Consider the following 19,756-nt stretch of genomic DNA (forward strand, 5'->3'; position numbering starts at 1 on the left):
AATTTAGACCCACCCTCCCCATGATCAATCCCCAGCAATGACTCCATTCTCATTCACAAGCATCCAAACCCTCCTACACCCTCAGAAGCCATGGGTCCCCTAAAGGCAGGGCTGAGTGGGAAAGCAGCATCACCAGATGTTATTAATGTAACTGGATTATGTTGAATCAGCAGGAGGGCCCTGTTCCCCTCCTCACTCTCTTTTTTTTCCTGTTAATGCCATTCAAAATATGTCATCCCCAGGACAAGCTAACAGAAGTGTCGTCAACGTGTGGGAAAAGATAGAGACCTCCGGTATGTGACAGAAGTAGTGATGATATGTTAAGCATGTGCTTAGGATAGGGTTTGCATTTGTGTTTGCTCTATCAAGTATCTGAACATTTTACAGGACTCTAAGAATCAAATCACATTTAAATTGTATTTAATCTTCTATCTAAAATGTATATATCTAGATCTTTACACCATGTCGATCGCCTGAGTATCTGAGCCACCTGTGTCTATTTTTCCTCTCTAATGCTGGACAAGAGCCTCCTCCTTTGCAGCTCCCGCAGTCTGGAACAGCCCCACCCGTATCTTTCTGCTTCAGCGATTTTGTTTTCTGATCTCAGCTGAAAATGTCTCTTTTTTTCTCACATCTTTCTGCTGTTATTTATTTAACTCTGAAGCGTGCTGGGATACCATTTATATGAAAGACACTGTAGAAAATAAAATGGTCTTTTATTGAAGTGTATTATAAGGGGCCCATGGAGTCGCAGAGAGAGAGAGGATCTGGAACAAATAGCCTTTATTCAGGGCTTGTAATTAGATATAGTGCAGTGGAGTGAGCAGAAAGAATTAAGAATTGTTGTCCCTCTGCACTATGCTCTGGCTATCCCTTTTGTTTGGCAGGAGTTGGCAGTTGAAGCAAGCGAGGGCACCCACTGGCTCTCCTATGTTCTCACCACCAGGAATGGTTACTCAGCACGTTTTTAAATTAGAGCCTCTCAGTAGCCGCATGAAAGTGACAGAAAGAGACTTTGTGTGAAAGGGTGGAAGATGATCAGTAGAGTGACACGCAGGTTTTATTATGGTTGCCTTTAGATGACTACTGACAGGGCCGGCTCCAGGCACCAGCTTAACAAGCAGGTGCTTGGGGCGGCCAAGGGAGAGGGGCAGCACCTGTGGCAATTCGTGGGTGGCAGGTCCCTCACTCCCTCTAGGAGCGAAGGACCTGCCGCTGAACTGCTGCCGCCGATCGCGGCTTTTTTTTTTTTTTCCCCAATTGCCGCCGCTGATCGCGGGGTGGCAGAAATGCTGGAGCCGGCCCTGACTACTGAGGACAGGTGGCAACTGGACAGACAGTCTTGAAAACATACTCCTTTAGGGAGGGAACATTGTTTAGTGGTTAAAGCAAAGGGTCTGTGAATCGGGGTTCCTATTCCCAGTTTGAGGGGGGAGTCTGTCTAGTTGTGAGAGCAGGGGACTGGGACTCAGAACTCCTGGGTTCTGTTTCCAGCTCTGCCATTGGCTTGCTGTGTAACCCTAACCCAAGTCACTTCCCCTCTTCCAGTGCCTCACTTTTCCCCTCTGTGAAATAGGGACAGTGATACTGACCTCCTTTCCAGGGAGGCTGTGAGCATGTTAATTCATTAATGTTAATAGAGCTGTGAGACCCTCCGACAAGAGATAGAATCATAGAAGATCAGGGTTGGTCATCTAGTCCAACCCCCTGCTCAAAGCAGGACCAACACCAACTAAATCATCCCAGCCAAGGCTTTGTCAAGTCTGACCTTAAAAACCTCTAAGAAAGGAGATTCCACCACTTCCCTAGGTAACCCATTCCAGTGCTTCAACACCCTCCTAGTGAAAAAGTTTTTCCTAATATCCAACCTAAACCTCCCCCACTGCAACTTGAGACCATTACTCCTTGCTCTGTCATCTGGTACCACTGAGAACAGTCTAGATCCATCCTCTTTGGAACCCCCTTTCAGGTAGTTGAAAGCAGCTGTCAAATCCCCCCTCATTCTTCTCTTCTGCAGACTAAACAATCCCAATTTCCTCAGCCTCTCCTCATAAGTCATGTGCTCTAGCCCCCTAATCATTTTTGTTGCCCTCCGCTGGACTCTTTCCAATTTTTCCACATCCTTCTTGTAGTGTGGGGCCCAAAACTGGACACAGTACTCCAGATGAGGCCTCACCAATGTCGAATAGAGGGGAATGATCATGTCCCTCGATCTGCTGGCAATGCCCCTACTTATACAGCCCAAAATGCCATTAGCCTTCTTGGCAACAAGGGCACACCGTCGACTTATATCCAGCTTCTCGTCCACTGTAACCCCTAGGTCCTTTTCTGCAGAACTGCTGCCTAGCCACTCAGTCCCTAGTCTGTAGCAGTGCATGGGATTCTTCCGTCCTAAGTGCAGGACTCTGCACTTGTCGTTGTTGAACCTCATCAGATTTCTTTTGGCCCAATCCTCTAATTTGTCTAGGTCCCTCTGTATCCTATCCCTACCCTCCAACATATCTACCACTCCTCCCAGTTTAGGGAGTAAATTATTTACATTTAACTGTAAGGGTGTTATCATTTCCTCTGGGGGAGAAGTAAAGGGGACACAGATGTATTGTCTTGCGGGAGTTACACAGATGAGTCCCTGGCCATTGAGAGGTACAAGGGGAGGCTGGGTGCTGAGTTATGAGGGGATTGGGGGTGCTGGGAGGTCATTGGGGGAAGAAGAGGTGCTGGATTGGGTGGACTGGAGGAGGGGGCGCTGATTTGGGGGACTGGGAGATACGAGCTAGGGGAAGGGGGCTCTGGTCCTGTCTGTAACAACAGGCAGGGAGCAGGCAGAGAAGGGGTGCGGGCCGGGGGCTACAGGGAGAACCGCTGCTGCCCTTCCTCTGCTGGGCTCTAGGGGGCGCAGCCATATCGCGTTGGGTGGTTTCACCAAGTTTGACCCCTGGGCGCCACCGTTGCATCCCCGGAAGTGGTTGCAACCGTCTCGCCTGTGACCGGAGGGGACTTCAACACCCCCTCCCCTCAGGAACGGAGCGACCCGTCCTCCCCCGGCTTAGACTCCTGGACTAGAAGGCCGAGGGTGGGGGGGCCTCCGGCGGAGCTGCACCAGGAGGCTCAAGGAACCCCCCACCCGGTGGAGCTGCACCAGGAGGCCCAAGGCGGAGGGGCCCCAGGCGGAGCTGCACCAGGAGGCCCAAGGAACCCCCCACCCGGCGGAGCTGCACCAGGAGGCCCAAGGAACCCCCCACCCGGCGGAGCTGCACCAGGAGGCCCAAGGCGGAGGGGCGCCAGGCGGAGCTGCACCAGGAGGCCCAAGGCGGAGGGGCGCCAGGCGGAGCTGCACCAGGAGGCCCAAGGCGGAGGGGCCCAAGGCGGAGCTGCACCAGGAGGCCCAGGGAGGAGGGTGAGGACCTTGTAATCAGCTCACCCAGGAAGGCACGAAGACCTTGGGCCCGGCTGTGCCTGGAGGAGGGGCACCAGCACCATGGATTTCTGGGTGCAGTTCAGTGCCCAGAGCCAAGCCAAGGAGCGGGTTTTCAGGTGTGGTATCAGCCCAGCAAAATATGGGGGGGGAAGTCTGGGGCTTCACAAGCCAAGGGTTGCCGGTGAGTAGCGGGTTGCCCCTGCGCCAGAGGGAAGGGATTGAGGTGACCCCGGGGTGAATCCGTGCCCTGAGTTGCTGGCTTTGTTGGATCATCCCGGGAATGGTACCGAATTCAGCTGCCAGGGCCTGTGAAATTCCATTGGGACATCAGTGTCAAAACAGTCACCGGTTGCTGCAAATGGGCCACTAGCGTTAGGCCTGGTCTGCAGTGAAAGGTGTTGCTGGCCTACCTGTGTCAGGAGTGTGTGTGTGTGTGTGGGGGGGGGAAATCGCACCCTGAACCCACCTAACTATTCCAGTAAAAGACTCTGTGTAGCTTTAGTTACAGTGGCAACAAAAATCCTTTTGGGTATGTCTATGCAGCCTGCAGCCACAAGCCTCCCAGCCTGGATCAACAGACTTGCGGTTGTGGGTGTGTGTGTGTGTGTGTATGTGCGTGCTAGGACTCTGAAAAAGCTGTGTACACCGTGCTTTGTAGTTGCATCTCAAGCTGTGAAGCCTAGGGGTGAGAGTGGGCTTCAGAGCCCATGCTCCAGCCTGAACGTCAAAGCCTGTCAGCGCAGCTGTTTTCAGGGTGCTGGCATGAACTCCTCACACTTGAGTCTGTTGATCTGGGCTGGAAAGCTCCCTGTTGCAAGCTGCATAGACATTCCCTTTGTCAGCCCAGCTTGTTTCATTCAGGAAACGAGTATAAGCTATACCAGCAAATGATCTTTTTTGCCAGTCTAAGTTATGTCTCCAGGAGGAAGGTGAGCCAGCAAACCCTTTCTAGCCTAGACAAGGCGTCAGTCCCTGCGGAATCCTAATCACTTGCTGTTTTTGTTGGCTCACCAGAACGGTTGGCTTCTGCCTTCTTTCCCCCAACCCTTGTGAATTTTCAAGGATTTTGCAGGGTGACTAAGAAGCCCAGAAATATTTTCAGGGCTGAGGTTTGTGCGGGACAGAGGCAAACTTGCCTGTATGATAATCAACGGGTGTCTTGGGAATTTGGCCAGACCAATAGTCCCGTCTAAGGACTTGTCTGCACAAAAAGTTGTTACCACTTGAACTGTCCTAGTATGGTAAACATGTACAACCACTGTAGTGTGGGCATTTATGGAAAGGGAAATTAGCTATACTAGCATAAGGCCCTTTAAAAAATTGTAATTGCATCCACTCTGGGGATTGTCCTGTTATAACTTTCTGTTAAAAACCACATTCCTAAGCAACAGTTATACTGGTACAACAACCTATGCGTTGACCAGGCCTAAGTCTGGTTTCCCCAATGCCCATGGCATCTTATGGTAAATGTCCCAGGGAATGGTCATGTGCCAAATTATCCTCTTGGCTTGTGGGAAAGACTTTCCTTCTGGACTCCCAGCTCATGCCCTGAAGAATGAGACTCAATAGATGAAATTTTACCATAGCTACAAATCTTTGAGATCGGCACCTAATATTTAAAAAAAGAAACTTGAGTTGTTTGGCTGGTGGGGGAAAAAGCAACAAAACCACCAAACTTACGAGAGTGTTGCTAAACCTGGTTTGAAATCCCTTTATATTGACAATAAAAATAAGAGTAAAAAATGTATCTGTGATAAGTGTTAAGTCTGTGTAATTGATTTGTGTGTGTGTTGAGAGGCTGACCGAGAATATTTGCCCTTGAAGGGGAGGAGGTTAGTGGGGGAATGAGATTTGCTTTGCTTTAGACCAGTGGTCCCCAACCTTTCTATTGCAATAGCATATTCGTGTTCCCTGAAGAGTGTGGCGGGCACTGGACGACCAGCCGCCGAGAACTGGCGTCATCGAGAAACGTCGCCGCCGAGAAGCAGCGGCATTTCAGCAGCGATGCTTCTTGGCGTTGCTGCTTCTCGGCGGCATTTTGGCGGCTGGTTGTCCTTGTCAGTAGGTGGGCACGCATAAATCCCCCAGTGGGCACCATGGCACCCACGGGCACCGCATTGGGGACCACTGCTTTAGACTGTAATAACACTTTCAGTGCCTCGCCATCTCCCTGGTTGTCTTTTGTCTCTCTCCCAGTTGAGAAACACTCCCTACAGTATCAAGTTCCACTGGCTGATCTTTTTTTATGCCATGTATATTTCTGTTTTAAATGTGTTGCTTTAAAATTTTCAGTGTCTCTTTGGTCTTGTAATCCTGCAAAATACCTTTGCTGGGCAATAGTTATGTTATATAATGCACCTCTGTTAGATTTCCCCTCCTATACAGGCCAAATAATCCTATTCTTCCGTAATGTCATCTTCTTCTGTGGAGCTGGAATTACCTTGCAATGAACTGGTTAAGCAGTATATAGAGAAGGCCGGGGAATAGCGAGCCCTGTAGGTAAGCAGCGAGAAGCTAGTGTTTTCCTGCCTGGAAGCGGCATTGGTCTCACATATCCCCTTGTAAACCCTTGTCCCAGCCTAGAGAGAGGTTGACTGCTTAGAGGATTTCTGTGCTTGTGAAATCTGTTCACCAGTCGTGCTTTTCCCTATGTTCTGGACAACTTGGGCTTTCAAAAAAAGTTTCCATATTCATTGTGGGCTTAGATTTAAATTCTGGTAATTAATAAGAAGCATTTTTTCCCCAATGGGGCAGGCAAGTTTTGAGATATGTAGGCTTTTTCAGCCAGCCAGAGATGAGAAACGTTTAAAAGATTCTTCTTATGAATTTGTTTTCTTGGTAGCTTGTTTTGACTTGTATTCTGTGGCGAATCAAAGGAGGGTGACGCTTTATGGTGCATTTGGGGCAGAGACTGTCTTTTTTTTTTTTTTTTTGTTCTGTGTTTGTACACTCCTAGCAGCATGAGGTCCATGTCCCTGGTTGTAACTCCTAGGTGCTACTGCATTGCAAATAATAAATATTATTTATTACAGCTTGACAAATACTCCACAAAGTTTCCCATTAGTCACTAGAAAAAGCAGTGTGTGCTGGATCAGACCCCTGTAGGGGAACTGCTGTCAAGATAATTATGTAGTTTTAAACAAATTCTCTTCTTACATTATTAATAGCACCAATTCTGTGACTAGTTTAGTCTCCCAATAAACAATGGAAAACTTCTTAGGCAACCAAAGAGGAAAAACAAGCCTAACCTTCAGGTCTAAATCGAACAGAGTCAGTTTGATGGACACCAGTTTATGTGGCAGAAAAGCCTCTAGATTAGGAAAAAGCCATGTAGGGCATTTTGGGGGAAAGTGTGTGTGTGGCCTAATAAAAGGAGTATAGAATGGGGAATTAGGACACCTGATTTCTGTTCACAGTTCCATGAGGGAATGTTGGCTAGTAGTTAGAACTGAGGACTGGGTTCCAGGACTCCTGGGTTCTGTTCCTGACATCAGTGATTTCTTGCAGTTTCTTAACTGTATTGTCCTCAGTTTCCCCTTGTGTAAAATAGGTATAATACCTATCAGGATGTTGTAATGCTTGATTGTAAAGTGCTTTGGGATCAGTGGATAGAAAGGTGCTCTTAAAGGGGAAGAACTAGCTAGGCAAACTAGTATCTCAGAAAGATTATTTGTTTTGACTGCTGGGTGGGATGAAAACCATGCAGAAGACAGTTTGATAATCCTCTCTGAACAAATGACTAATAAACCCTTAAGACCAAGGCACTAAACACTTGTTGCTTTGCTATGAAGTTAGTTGGCAGCTTCTGGCTTGCACAGGATATGACATCAGAGTTTTCAGTGCCACATGGTCGTGATTGGAAATACCTTCTAGAAGCAGGTTACTCCTGCATGAAGCAGATGTTCAAGAACCTAAAATTTCTGATTTCAGGATTTCATAGTTTTCCAAGGCCAGAAGGGACCATTGTGATCATTTCGTCTGACCTCCTGTATAACACAGGCCTTAGAACTTCCCCAAAATAATTCCTGATTTGCTTTGTTCGGTCCCAGAGCTGGGCTAAAAAAATCATTGCTAGACCCAGGAGACAGTGACAGATTTAAAGGTCTGATATATTATGAACCATTGGGTCTAGAGACCATTGAGTTTTCTTCTGGAGAGCTGGGATTCTTAACGTTCCAGTGGTTGTGGTATTAATATTTTATTTCTTTTAGAGTAGCACCTACCGGCCCCAACCAAGTTCCGGACTCCATAGTGCCAGGCGTTGTGCATGCAGACAAGACACAGAGTGGGAGGAGAAACAAGCAGGAGAAGGGGAAGTGACTTGCCCAGGATCAGTGGAAAAGCTGGGAATAAAACCCAGGTCTTTTGGCTTCCAGCCCAGGATTTTATCCACTAAACCACACGAGGTCTCAGTGGTAGATAGTGTCCGCTCCTAACTTGGACAGTTTGAGCTATGCTGCAAGGTAGGGTGTTCAACACAGGAGCAATGAGCCAGATCACAAGGAACCCAATGGAACAGGTTAAACTAGTTTCACTGTCCAATAAACTTCTTATTTGTGTCACACAGCACTTAAATGCCCCAATTGGAGACCAGGGCTCCATTGTGATGGGTGCTATACAAACAAGTAAAGACAGTCCCTGCTGCACTGAGCACGGTCAAGGGCTGTGACAAGGTGCAGCTGGTGGAAGAAGCAGACGAAGGGGGTGTGATGGGAGAATGGGGTTAGTGAAGAAATGTAGCACGAAGCAACTTTTGTTGTCTTGTTTTAATAATCTAAGGCAGGTGTTCTCACAGTCAAAGTGTAGACTACATCTTAGTGGGAAGTGTCTTCAGTACTGCTAACCCCAGTGTTGAAAAAAAATGACGAGTCTGGTCCCTGCAAAATTATGAAATTGTCATAGAAATCATGAGATTTAAGGGGGAGAAATTGGTTCTTTTTATTTGCTAAATATTTATTTCTATCTCTAAAGGTTTTCTGAGCCTTTAGGGCTAGAAACTTCCTTTTTATTTTAAATTTTAAGCTGAGATTCTCCCGTAATCCCAAGACTCCTGGAGCTGGAACTTGAAGGAAAATAGCAAAAACCGTCAGGCTGGCAAAACAATCGCGAGAGTTGGTAACACTGGTCACTCCTCCCTCTGCAAACATGCCTGGATCCTGCCCTTCCACAAAGAGGGATGTCCTGTTTCCATGACCCACATGGGTCCTTAACCTTTGCAGGCTTGGGCCAGCGCAGCATTGAAGTCCCTGGGAGCTGGCGTGCTCAAGCGCCTTTTCATATCAAACCTTGTTCCTGTACTCACAAATGGGGCCGTTATTTGTGAGACACACTCCTTTCAGTTTGATCTAATATTGAATTGCTTCCATAATGTTTTGTCCTTCTCCCTTGAAGTCTCCATGAACGGACACTTTTTTCCCTGTCTAACGCAAGCATGATCAGCAGGCATGTTACATATTGTTCCTGGCTTTGCTTGCTTTTATTCAGATGATGTTTATCCGCTTGAAGCGTTTCCAATTGCTCTGCCTCCCTCCAACTCCAGCCTCATCTGGTTCCTCTTCCTTAAGCAGCCCCTTGGAATCACATGATTTGAACTGGAGAAACCTCATTGTCAGACGATGCGGGGGGAAGGGGGGGGATCCTCTCATTTTCTCTCCTGGAACCTATTTAGGTTTTCTCCCTCAGACCTGTTGCAGCCGCATTCCTTCCTGCTGAACATGGCTGGGTCTGGGATCTTCCTAGGTTCATTTTAGGAATGACAAATCATGACCACAACTGTCACTAATTGGGCCCCCTTCTCAGCAGAGAGGCTGGGGACTGAATTGGCGGTGGAGACTAGACATTGCTGCCCAGGGTGGAATTGGGGCTCGTTGGCGGGAGAAAGCTGCCCAGGTTGTCCCTTTTCTGGGGATAAACAGCAGATCAAATCCTGGATATCGACGTGACACCTTCTGGGAGGACTAAATTCATTCGAAAGAGCAGTTCAGGATCAGACAGTAATGTTTTAAAGCTAGGCTGGGGGAGGTAACATTTTCCAGCCAAAAGTTTTACGAGGAGACAATCTATAGACATCTGCTGAGATTTTATCAGCGTCTTCAGTGCGTCTTTGCATCCTCCCCATGCACAGTGTTTGAGCAAATGCTTCTCAGAACCTACTTCTAGTTTTTGTTATTTAAAAACCATTTTTCTCTGTTAGATGTTGCGAGGGCAGTTCTCACTATGGTATCTAAGCTCCGGAACAGATCTTCCATAGGCATCAAAACGATCTCATGATGGCACAACTTTCCCCAGTCCTACTTCATTAACGTTTATTATCTGGGTTAAAAGTACGTTGGCTTTATGCAGAGATGAAAGTGTCAGATCTGCAATTTCATACCAAGCCAGATGGTCAAACAGGGAGCTGTTTATTAAGAAGTCACATGCACTGAAGTTTGCCAAGAATCTCCTTATTTTTTCCACATACTGAAAGTCAAGGCATATGATTTCTGTTCTGATTTCTGTGTGCCCTTTCCAGAAGGATAGGAGAAGGACATACAGAAGCCTCAAAGCCATGACACCCATGAGATGTTTAGCAAATGCTCATGTGAGATGTTTAGCTTGCTAATGTAAGATTAACACAAATAAATAATAATAATAATATAGGGGCTAGCATAATGGGGCCCTGATTGGATCCCCAGGTTCCACTGCGATATGACTAAAAATAATAATTCTGTGGTTGGGAAGCAGTTAAAGTGGTAATTTGGGTCCTTGCAGGGTTATTAGAATGATCAGTGGAATGGAAAACCAATCTTACCAGAGGAGACTAAAAGAGCTTGGCTTTTTTAGCTTAGCAAAACCGAGGCTGAGAGGGGGATATGGTTTGCTCTCTAAACACAGCCCAAAGAGGAAGAAGCGCTGTCTAAGCTAAAGGACAGTGTCGGCGCAAGAACAAACAGGGATAAACTGTCCAGGAATATAGGCTGGGAATGAGGTTTCTCGCCAGCAGAAGAGGAAAGTTCTGGAGCAGCCTCCCAGTAGGAGTTGTAGGGGCAAACAACCTCTAAGCAGTTTGAAAATGGAGCTTGATCAGCTTCTGAACGGGATGGGATGAGGGGGTTGGCCGTGATAGCACGCGCTGGGCGCAATGACCCAGGAGTCCCTTTCAGGCCTAGGCCTGTGTTCCTAAATTAGGCCTTTCTATCCCTAGTTAGCCCGCTAAATAAGTGGCCTCCTTTCCAGAGGTGCTGAAAACCCACATGTCCTATGGAAATCATTGCATTGCAGGTGCTTAACGCCACTGAAAATCAGCCCGCTTAGGACGTGATGCAGTGAGGCACTTAAACGCCGGCTTCACTGGAACAACTCCCATGCATTAAGTACCTTGCCGAATCAGGGTCTTATTTAGGGAAAGGGAGAGGGGAGGGAATTTACCCCTTTCCTCTAGGAAAGAAAATAAGTTGGAAGCTATTGAGTCTAGAGAGAGTTCTGCTTCGCTCCAGGAACTATCTTCTTAGCAGAATTGAAACCGGTCCCGTCAGCTGGGTCCAGGAACTGGCCCATGTTGGGCCATTTGAAAAGGCCTGTAAATGCTATCCAAAGATGTGCAGCTGCAATGGGAAAGTGCTAAATATTCAGGGCATGTCCATTCTGCGTGGCGAGGAGTGCGGAGGTCCCAGGCAGACTTAGTTAGCCATCAGATCCTTTATGCTTTTATTTTTAACCTAAACACTTCAGGGTCTAACAAGCCTCAGATGAAATGAGCTAGTTGGACTCGTGTGTGTGTTGGGTTTTGTAGGGCTGAGAGGCGAGTTATTCTCCTCATTGGTTAGTCACTGGATGTGGGGTAGAAATGGCAAGCTTTACAGACCATTGAAGGGACCACTTTCTAAAGCAGCCCGTGGCCAACTTATGGAACTCCCTGCTGCAGGAATTTCCTGGCCAGTAATAATATTGGTAATTGAATCTCATACTTCAGTATGATGATCATTGCAGGGCTCAGGAAGAAATCTCTCTTCCCTGCCACGGGCAGCACTCCATAGATAGCCAACCGGGGCTGGAAGAAGAGGGTGTTTCATCCTCCACTGGTGGAGGCAAGAGGCTGGGCTTGCTGGACTGATCCATTAAGGCAAATCCTGTCTCGCTAGGTGCATTGCCTATACTCGGTTGTCTCTTTCAGAGCCGCTCAGTATGCCTGCACTCTGCTCGGCTACACGCTGCAGAAGAACGGAGCGAATGCTGATTTCCTCGCCAGGATCAAACAGCTCGAGGCTCACATGAGCCTGGGGCGCAAGTGTAAGTGAAATCATCTTCTCAGAGGGGATGTAATGGGAGGCTTCCAGGGTCTCTGAACAAGAGAAACCCAGTTCTTCCTACCCCGCTAATTACCTTTGGTTGTAGTTTTGTGCCACAATGCTGGATGGGGGTGGTCTGTGGCCCCGCAGCTTGGCGTGGAAGGCTGGAGGGATGTGTCAGTTGTCCCAGATCCCTGGCCCGTTTGGCATCAGTGACGTGCTTAGTAGTGACATAACAGCAGGGAGTGTCTGGCTGACACTTCGTTCGACCCGCTTGATGTTCCAGTGTTCCGGCTGGGGAACTCGGCAGACGCCCTGGAGTCGGCGAAGCGAGCCATCCACCTGTCGGATGTGGTCTTGCGCTTCTGCATCACCGTCAGCAACCTGAACCGAGCCATGTACTTCGCCTGCGACAACATCCTGTGGGCGGGGAAGTCGGGCCTCCTCCCTCACATGGACCAGGAAAAGTGGAGCCAGCGGTCCTTCAGGTAAGGCTGGGCTAGGGCCGTTTGCTTTTCCTGGTCAGGGATGATCCTGTCAGGTAAGTGTGTGTGTGGGGGGGAGTTTCCGACAAATCCTTGCAAACAATAGCTGTGTTGCAACAGAAATAGCTCTGTCTTTTCCCTGCTCCCTATCGCTTTCCATCCCAAAGCACCTTGCTAACCTTGCATACAGGTTGCCCAGCACTGAACTGCAGCTACCTCTGGGGTGGACCACAGGAACGGTTCAACAGCCCACAGGAACGGTTCAACAGCCCACAGGAACTCTGTGCTGCGGCTCGTTGAAGCGTAGCCGTAGAAATTCCTTGGGAAGTGCTAATAGGCAGAATATAAAGCCCTAGTTTTGAATTTGCATAAGGCAATGGCGTTAGCACCCCTACGCTTGCAAGAAAAAATGGCCAGGGCTCTTTATTAGCAGTAGTGATACTATTTAACACAGCTGATTGTGTCTGCAGATCTCGGGGCTGCACAGAAATGGGGGAGGATCGTTTTCTGTGCTTTTACACACGAGGAAACCGAGACACAGAGCAGCTCACCCTTCCCCTCCCCTCCAGTACACAGCAAGGTTGTGGCAGCCCTTGGAATAGAAGCAGGATCTGGTGCTGCGTCCTGTGCACTGAACTGTGTTGCTTCTGACATCCACACAGCATCAGTGAGCTCAGTTTAACACCCCACATGTCAGGCTGGGTGCACGTGAATGTCTGGGACCGGGGGAATCTGCATTGGCCATATTGCCTTCCAATAAGGTGACCTGTCCTGTCATGCAGCTGACCCTCAGCTGGGATCCTAGTAACACTTCCCTAGCATCCATCCAGAGATCCCAAAGCTCTTGACAGACATAAAGCCTCCCACCCCCTGGAGAGGTAAGTGGTGCATCCGTCCAATAGCTGGCTAAAGCAAAGCACAGAGAGGTGACGGGACTTCTCCAAGGTCATTCCAGTAGAACCCAATCCACTGCTTTAGCCTTCAGTCACACGTCCAGCTAGGAGCTGGGAATAGAACCCAGGAGTCCTGGTGTCTCGACCTGTAGACTGGCCACTGAACAATACGTCCTACAGTTATATCCTGATGAAGATGCTTTGGTTCTGTCCACGCTGCCGTCGGGAGGTGCGATCGGAGCACGTGCGCACATGACCAAGGTAGCTTTAATAGAGCCAGGTCTCATTCCAATGGCGGCACTGGGTATGTACTCAAGCGACCGCCGCCCATGCTGCTGCTGCTTCACTAGCTCTGTTAAAACTAGCTCAGGTGTGTCTGCACTTGCTGCAGTCACACACCCCAGCTGCGGTAACGTAGCTTTAGGTGGCCACCCTGCTCTTAGAATCATAGGCGATCAGGGTTGGAAGGGACCTCAGGAGGTCATCTAGTCCAACCCCCTGCTCAAAGCAGGACCAACCCCAACGAAATCATCCCAGCCAGGGCTTTGTCAAGCCTGACCTTAAAAACCTCTAAGGAAGGAGATTCCACCACCTCCCTAGGTAACCCATTCCAGTGCTTCACCACCCTCCTAGTGAAATAGTGTTTCCTAATATCCAACCAAGACCTCCCCCACTGCAACTTGAGACCGTTACTCCTTGTTCTGTCATCTGCCATCACTGAGAACAGCTGAGCTCCATCCTCTCTGGAACCCCCCTTCAGGTAATTGAAGGCTGCTATCAAATCCCCCCACCCTCGCTCGTCTCTTCTACAGACTAAATAACCCAGTTCCCTCAGCCTCTCCTTGTAAGTCATGTGCCCCAGCCCCCTAATCATTTTCATTGCCCTCTGCTGGACTCTCTCCAATTTGTCCACATCCCTTCTGTAGTGGGGGGCCCAAAACTGGACGCAATTCTCCAAGTGTGGCCTCACCAGTGCCGAACAGAGGGGAATAATCACTTCCCTCGATCTGCTGGCAATCTCCTATGAATACAGCCCAATATGCCGTTGGCTTTCTTGGCAAGGAGGGCACGCTGCTGACTCATAACTCTTGTTGGAGTCAGTGGGAGTTTCGTCCCTTCAGTGGACAGTAAATATTAGCTGATAAACCCTCTCTCCTTCCCCCTTCTGCCTTTCAGATATTACTTCTTTGCACTGATCCTGAACCTGAGCCGGGATGCCTACGAGATCCGGCTCCTGATGGAGCGCGAGGCCTGCGGGAAGCGTGCGAAGGGCAGCGAGACCCGGCACGCGCTCCGAGCAGACACCAGTCTCCAGCAGCTGGTGTTGAGGCTGAAAGTCCAGCTGCACCTTCTTGTGCACGTGCTGAGGAGCAACCCCCCTCTGCTTGTGGACGTGGTGAAAAACGCCTGTGATATCTTCATCCCGCTGGACAAGCTGGGGCTGTACAAGACCAACCCGGGCTTTGTGGGGCTGTGCGGGCTGACCTCCTCCATCCTCTCTATCCTCACCATCGTTCACCCCTGGCTCAAACTTAAACCTTAACCGGGAGGACTGGCAGGTTGGTAGAGGGAGGTGGAACCTTCGCCTTTGTTACCGGTTCCAGGCCAGCCCAGGATGTTAGGGGTCCAAGGTTGCTACTATCCAGTGGCTGGTATGCAGTGAATTTCGGGGCAGGGGCTCGATCCTATGATAGGACAAGCGTTCACGGTCCGCCACCAGAATTGATGCTAATTCACAGCCTTAGCCAGGGATCGGATGAACCATGGAGACTGAGCTCCCCTCTTGTCCCTACAGGGGTTCCATGCCTCAGTTTCCCCACCTGTAAAACCAGAAGGTAGCAAGTAGGGGAGGCCTTCGTTGCTGCTGCCCGTGTACTACCTGGTCTGTGGATACAGAGTGGACTTTGGTCTCCACGGCTGTCCATCTGGCACCTTTCACGTGGAAGGCCTGTTTTAAATATAACCCTTGAAGTACTGTGAGTAACAAGCGCCTGGAGTTTGTGGCTAGAGACTCCTGAGGTCGATTGCTAAGCCCCGGTTTATTAGGAATGCCAGGTAACTTTGAAAGGTGCTGGGGAAGCTCACGAAGTAGCGGCACTTAACAGTGATGACATGACATGGCATGTCCTTGTGTGCGCTGGCAGAGTGCAGGCTGCAGCATTCCCAGCCGTTCCTGTTGATGCCGTCCCCAGTTCTGACACCTCTGCCATGCCTGGAAACCGTGGATTTTCCTGCTGCCTTGGTAGCAACGTTAGGTTAGGTTTGATGGTAGGAAAACAAAGGTAAACAGCAATATTCAGTCTCTCCTCCTGCCTCTCCTATTTGTTTCAGTCTGGCTCTATTTTTCCATTGTTTGTTTATAAAGCACGTAGGGATGTTCAGGCATGGAGCATGGTGACCTGTGAAAGCGGGTAAGTGAAACCGACACGATCCGCACCAATTTGCAGCAATGGGTAGAGACTGTAAGATGAGGTGTGATCTCGGCGCAGGGGCAGGACTGAGGACTCCTGGTTCTGTTTTTATTTATTTTATTTTTTTTCCTTTGTGCCCTGAATGACTCTGGACCTTCATGTCTCTGTGCCTCAGTTTCCCCTTCTGTAAAGTAGGAATAACACAGACCTACCCTCCTGTGCCTGCACTCCTGTTCACCCAGCTAGCCAAATGCTCACCCTGCTGTTTTTTTTTAATGGCTTCTTTGGTGTACTTTAATAAACTGGAGAGGAGGAGACAAAAAATGGGGCAGTGCTAACTTTGAATGGAAATCTGTATTGAGATTGTTTTCGTAATAAACGTACGTGCTGATCTGAAATTACCACTTTACTGGAGTTTATCGAGTTCTGTTCCTCTGTGCAAAGTCAGATCACCCACGCAGCCCTCCAGACTGATGGCTGATCTGGCTGCAGAGAGATCTTGAGCACCAAGGATTGCATTTATACCTAACGCCACTGCGTTCTTCGGTGATCTCTTTTAATGATGTATGTAGGGTAATGAGAATGATCTTGCTTGTGTTTAAACTGTCGCGGGCTGTACGCTTGGAAGCCCTTAGCGATCAGTGCTCTTTTTCCATGCCTTCAGGACTCATCCAGGCCTTCAGAACAACCCCTCTTTGAGGTATGTCTAATATTATCTCCCTTTTTACAGCTGAGAAACAGAGGCACAGAGAGGTGAAGTGACCCACCCAAGGGTAGACAAGTCACTGGCAGAGCCAGGAATTGAACCCAGATCTTTGTGACAGCGTGAGGATTCTGAGCCGGGTTTCCACCTGGTGTAAATGGGTGGTGGTCCCTCAGTGGAGCTGACTCGCATCACCTGAGAAGTTGGCCTGTTCTTTCCAACCCCCTGGACATTAAAATCCCACTGATATCCTATCCTATCTCCTAGAACTGGAAGGGACCTTGAAAGGTCATAGAGTCCAGCCCCCTGCCTTCACTAGCAGGACCAAGTACTGATTTTGCCCTAGATCCCTAAGTGGCCCCCTCGAGGATTGAACTCACAACCCTGGGTTTAGCAGGCCAATGCTCAAACCACTGAGCTATCCCTCCCCCCCCGATGCCTCATCAGTACCTAACAAAAGCTTCCATGGCGGGAGAATTCGCGGTATTCTCTGTATAATTCGCTCCTTCTGCTTTGTATTCGATGCTGGTAGTATTAATGTGAAGCCAGGCTCTCGGCTGCTTTGTTCCTCACCCGAAGGCGCAGTCCTCTCCTTGTGGTATCCAGGCACATATTGCAGAGTGGATTACCGTGCCTCCAATAGAGAATTTTGCCTTTGGTCAAGGCCTGAAGCAGCAGGAACATACAAAGATCTCATTCACATGCAGCCATGGTTAGCAATGAAAGAGAGGGACAAAACTGTCTTTTAAATAGAACATTTTAAAGACACCCCTCTGCCCCCTCCCAGAACGGCAGCTTAAAATATCAGCTCCATCAGTTAATGTTTCTGAATTAGCAGTGTCTGATGGTTTACTTCGATTTGTACTGGAATTCTGTAGACGCGAGGTGCCTGTCTTCGATCAGAGAGGTAGATAGTGCAGTGCGTAGAGCACTAGCCCGGGACTCCGGGGGGCTAGATTCAGTTCTCTGCTCTGACACAGATGTCTTATGTGACCATGGGCCAATCACTTAGCCTCCCTGTGCCCCAGGTCCTCAGCAATACAATGGGGATGACAGCCCTGCCCTGCCTCCTTGAGTATAGCGAGGATAAATATGTTAGAGTGTGAGGTGCTCAGATTGGTAATGGGGGCAGAAAAGCATCTGAGATAGTCGGGGCAGGGGTGTGTCTAGCAGTCTTTAACCAGGGACCAGCAAGCCTGTATGTTTCACAAATACAGTACTTGATACATCTCCAACCTTGCCAGCTCCCTTGGATGAAGCTGGCTCAATCCTTGTGTATGCAAGGCCTCGTGCACAGCACGTGCCAACCACAACCCCACCAAAATGCTTGTGTCCAGAGCCTGCTAGGAGAGAGACCACTTCTTCGAGTCAGAGGGTTTGAAAACTTGCTCTCTGGCTGTCATCATGGAATGAATGAATTGAGTAATTTGCTGAACCTGATTCTCATTGCCCTTCACACCACTTGGGCAGTGTTGTAAAGGGCCCTTACAGTGGGTGTCAATGGCCTACTTTAAGGTGCTTATACACAGCCGGAGCCCTGTAAAGGGGTCTTAAGGTTAAATGGGAATCCAGCCCAGTGGCTGAGTGGCACAGAGCTCTGTCGTCTGCTGTCCAACATAACAAACTTGATATCAATCCGTGAAGCTGTACTTCCATTGTTCTCAGGGCCACCCCGCTCTCTGGACTGCCGTGACTCTCAGCCAGCATAAAAGAGAAGGGTTTATTGTACGTCTGAACACAGCACAGGCCGTTCTCCGGGCCCTCAAGCCTAGAACGTCACAGCACAGTCCAAACTGAGTCTGCCTAGCAGGGGATGTGGAAAACTCCCAACGGGGGTACTGAGTTATCAGGAACAGGGTTTAAGAGGGCTGAGGCTTTGTTCCGAGGCGGGGAAACCGAGGCACAGCCAACGAGGGCTGGACCCCAAACCCAGCAGCTGAATTCCAGACCGAGCAGCAGAAGGATCCCTCCTTGAAGAAGCCGAGGGCCCTTGCGGGCCACAGTGTCGGAAGACCCTGTGGGCGGACTGCAGGAAAAGATCCCTGTGGGAGAAGAGGTCTGATACCTGGAAAAGGGCACCCCAAGGGAAAATTGAACTTTGGGGAATCAAGAGCTAGTGGTCCTCCAGAAGTACCCCCAGTGGCTGTTGTACCTTATTAGACTCATCTCCCCCTTCATCGTTTGTCGCCTTAGTACAGCCTATAACGGCTCGATCCTTGACAATGGCCGAGCACTCCCAAATCGTAGTGAAATCTGCAGGGGCTGCAGCTGCTCAGGACCTTTAAAAATTAGTCCATGAGGGTATGAAACCACCTTTGGAGGCAGCTAGTATCTCCATTTTTCATATGGGTAAACTGAGGCACAGAATGATGATGCGACTTTCCCCAAAGTACCCAGCAAGGCAGTGGCAAAGTTGGGACTAGAACCTAGGAGTCCTGACTCCCTGCCCTTTACTTAAGCCACTAACTAATCCTTGCTACCATCTGTGCATCCTAACAAAGATACTTTATCGAATGAGCCGTCAAATATCTAACGACCCATCGTTTGCAAAACCTAATTTCTCTGAATGGAACAGAGTGGTCATTTTAACAGATCAAAGTAGATCAAGCTTTGTTAGTTCGCAAGTCAAGCCGGTTCCTCCAATTGCTGGTGCCAGAGACTCCCAGTCGAGATGTGAAAACCCAGCTGTTTGGTCAGCTTCTGACCTAATCACTGTGGTAGTAGGTTCTTAGCTGATCATTTTGTTGGTGCTACATGAGTCGGAATGGACTCCAGCTCGTTCTCCCGCAGCGCAGAAGGGAGATCTTTCTTTTCATCAGCGATGGGAACTCCCTACGTTCAGGAAGCAGAGATCTGAGTAACTGGGGGCCATTTTTATGTAGACCCCCTTTCAGCAGGAACTGCTCCTTAATTGTCTCACTTTTAACGCATCGTCTTTCTGTATTCTAGAACCCCAGCTGTTTACTTTATCTCAGGGCTTCTCAACCTGGAGCTTGTGAGCAGATGTCAAGGGATTGTGGCCAGGCTGCCCTTCCCTGGTGCTAAAAGGGACGGAATGGATGGATCCCAATATGGAAAAGGTTGAGAACCACTGCCTGCCCTGGTGAAGAAAAACCCTGGCTGTGCACGTACATACACAAATATTCATTCACCCGGGTAACTTGGATTTTAGCTGCCTTGCACTTAGGGTGACCAGATGTCCTGATTTTATAGGGACAGTCCCGATATTTGGGGCTTTTTCTTATATAGACTCCTATTACCCCCCCACCCCCTGTCCTGATTTTTCATACTTGCTATCTGGTCAGTCTACTTGCACTATGATAAGCTATACCAAGAGAAAACTGAGGGCTTGTTAGCCAAACAAATCGCAAGGGGGTTATAAGAGGAACTGGGCTCCAGACTTTCAGTTGGGTCACAGCTCTGCCACCGCCTGCAAAATGAAGATGTTTTAAATTGTCCAGGTAAAATGTAAGTAGAGTTGTCTTTTTGGATATCTGCGACCCGTATGCATTATGCAGGTGCTAATCTCAGTCTGAGTACAGAGCCCGTAGACGATCACATATCAGTAAGAATAATTTA

General features: G+C 48.9%; 1 protein-coding gene across 2 annotated transcripts; it reads left to right on the forward strand.

Moving 5' to 3' along the window:
• The first annotated feature begins 270 nt into the window (after positions 1-270).
• Positions 271-15,872, forward strand: PEX11B (peroxisomal biogenesis factor 11 beta). Of its 2 annotated transcripts, none has more exons than XM_034756608.1 (4): positions 271-293; positions 11,571-11,686; positions 11,972-12,173; positions 14,240-15,872. In XM_034756608.1, exons 2-4 carry the CDS (start codon positions 11,668-11,670, stop codon positions 14,604-14,606), a joined length of 588 nt encoding a protein of 195 aa, XP_034612499.1. In that variant the 5' UTR covers positions 271-293; positions 11,571-11,667; the 3' UTR covers positions 14,607-15,872. The 2 variants fall into 2 exon arrangements, with proteins under 2 accessions (XP_034612499.1, XP_034612498.1); XM_034756607.1 differs by lacking the exon at positions 271-293 and adding an exon at positions 2,949-3,534.
• Positions 15,873-19,756: the final 3,884 nt, after the last annotated feature.

This window comes from Trachemys scripta, chromosome 24 (genome assembly GCF_013100865.1).
Source record: "Trachemys scripta elegans isolate TJP31775 chromosome 24, CAS_Tse_1.0, whole genome shotgun sequence".
Classification (NCBI taxonomy): Eukaryota; Metazoa; Chordata; order Testudines; family Emydidae; genus Trachemys; species Trachemys scripta.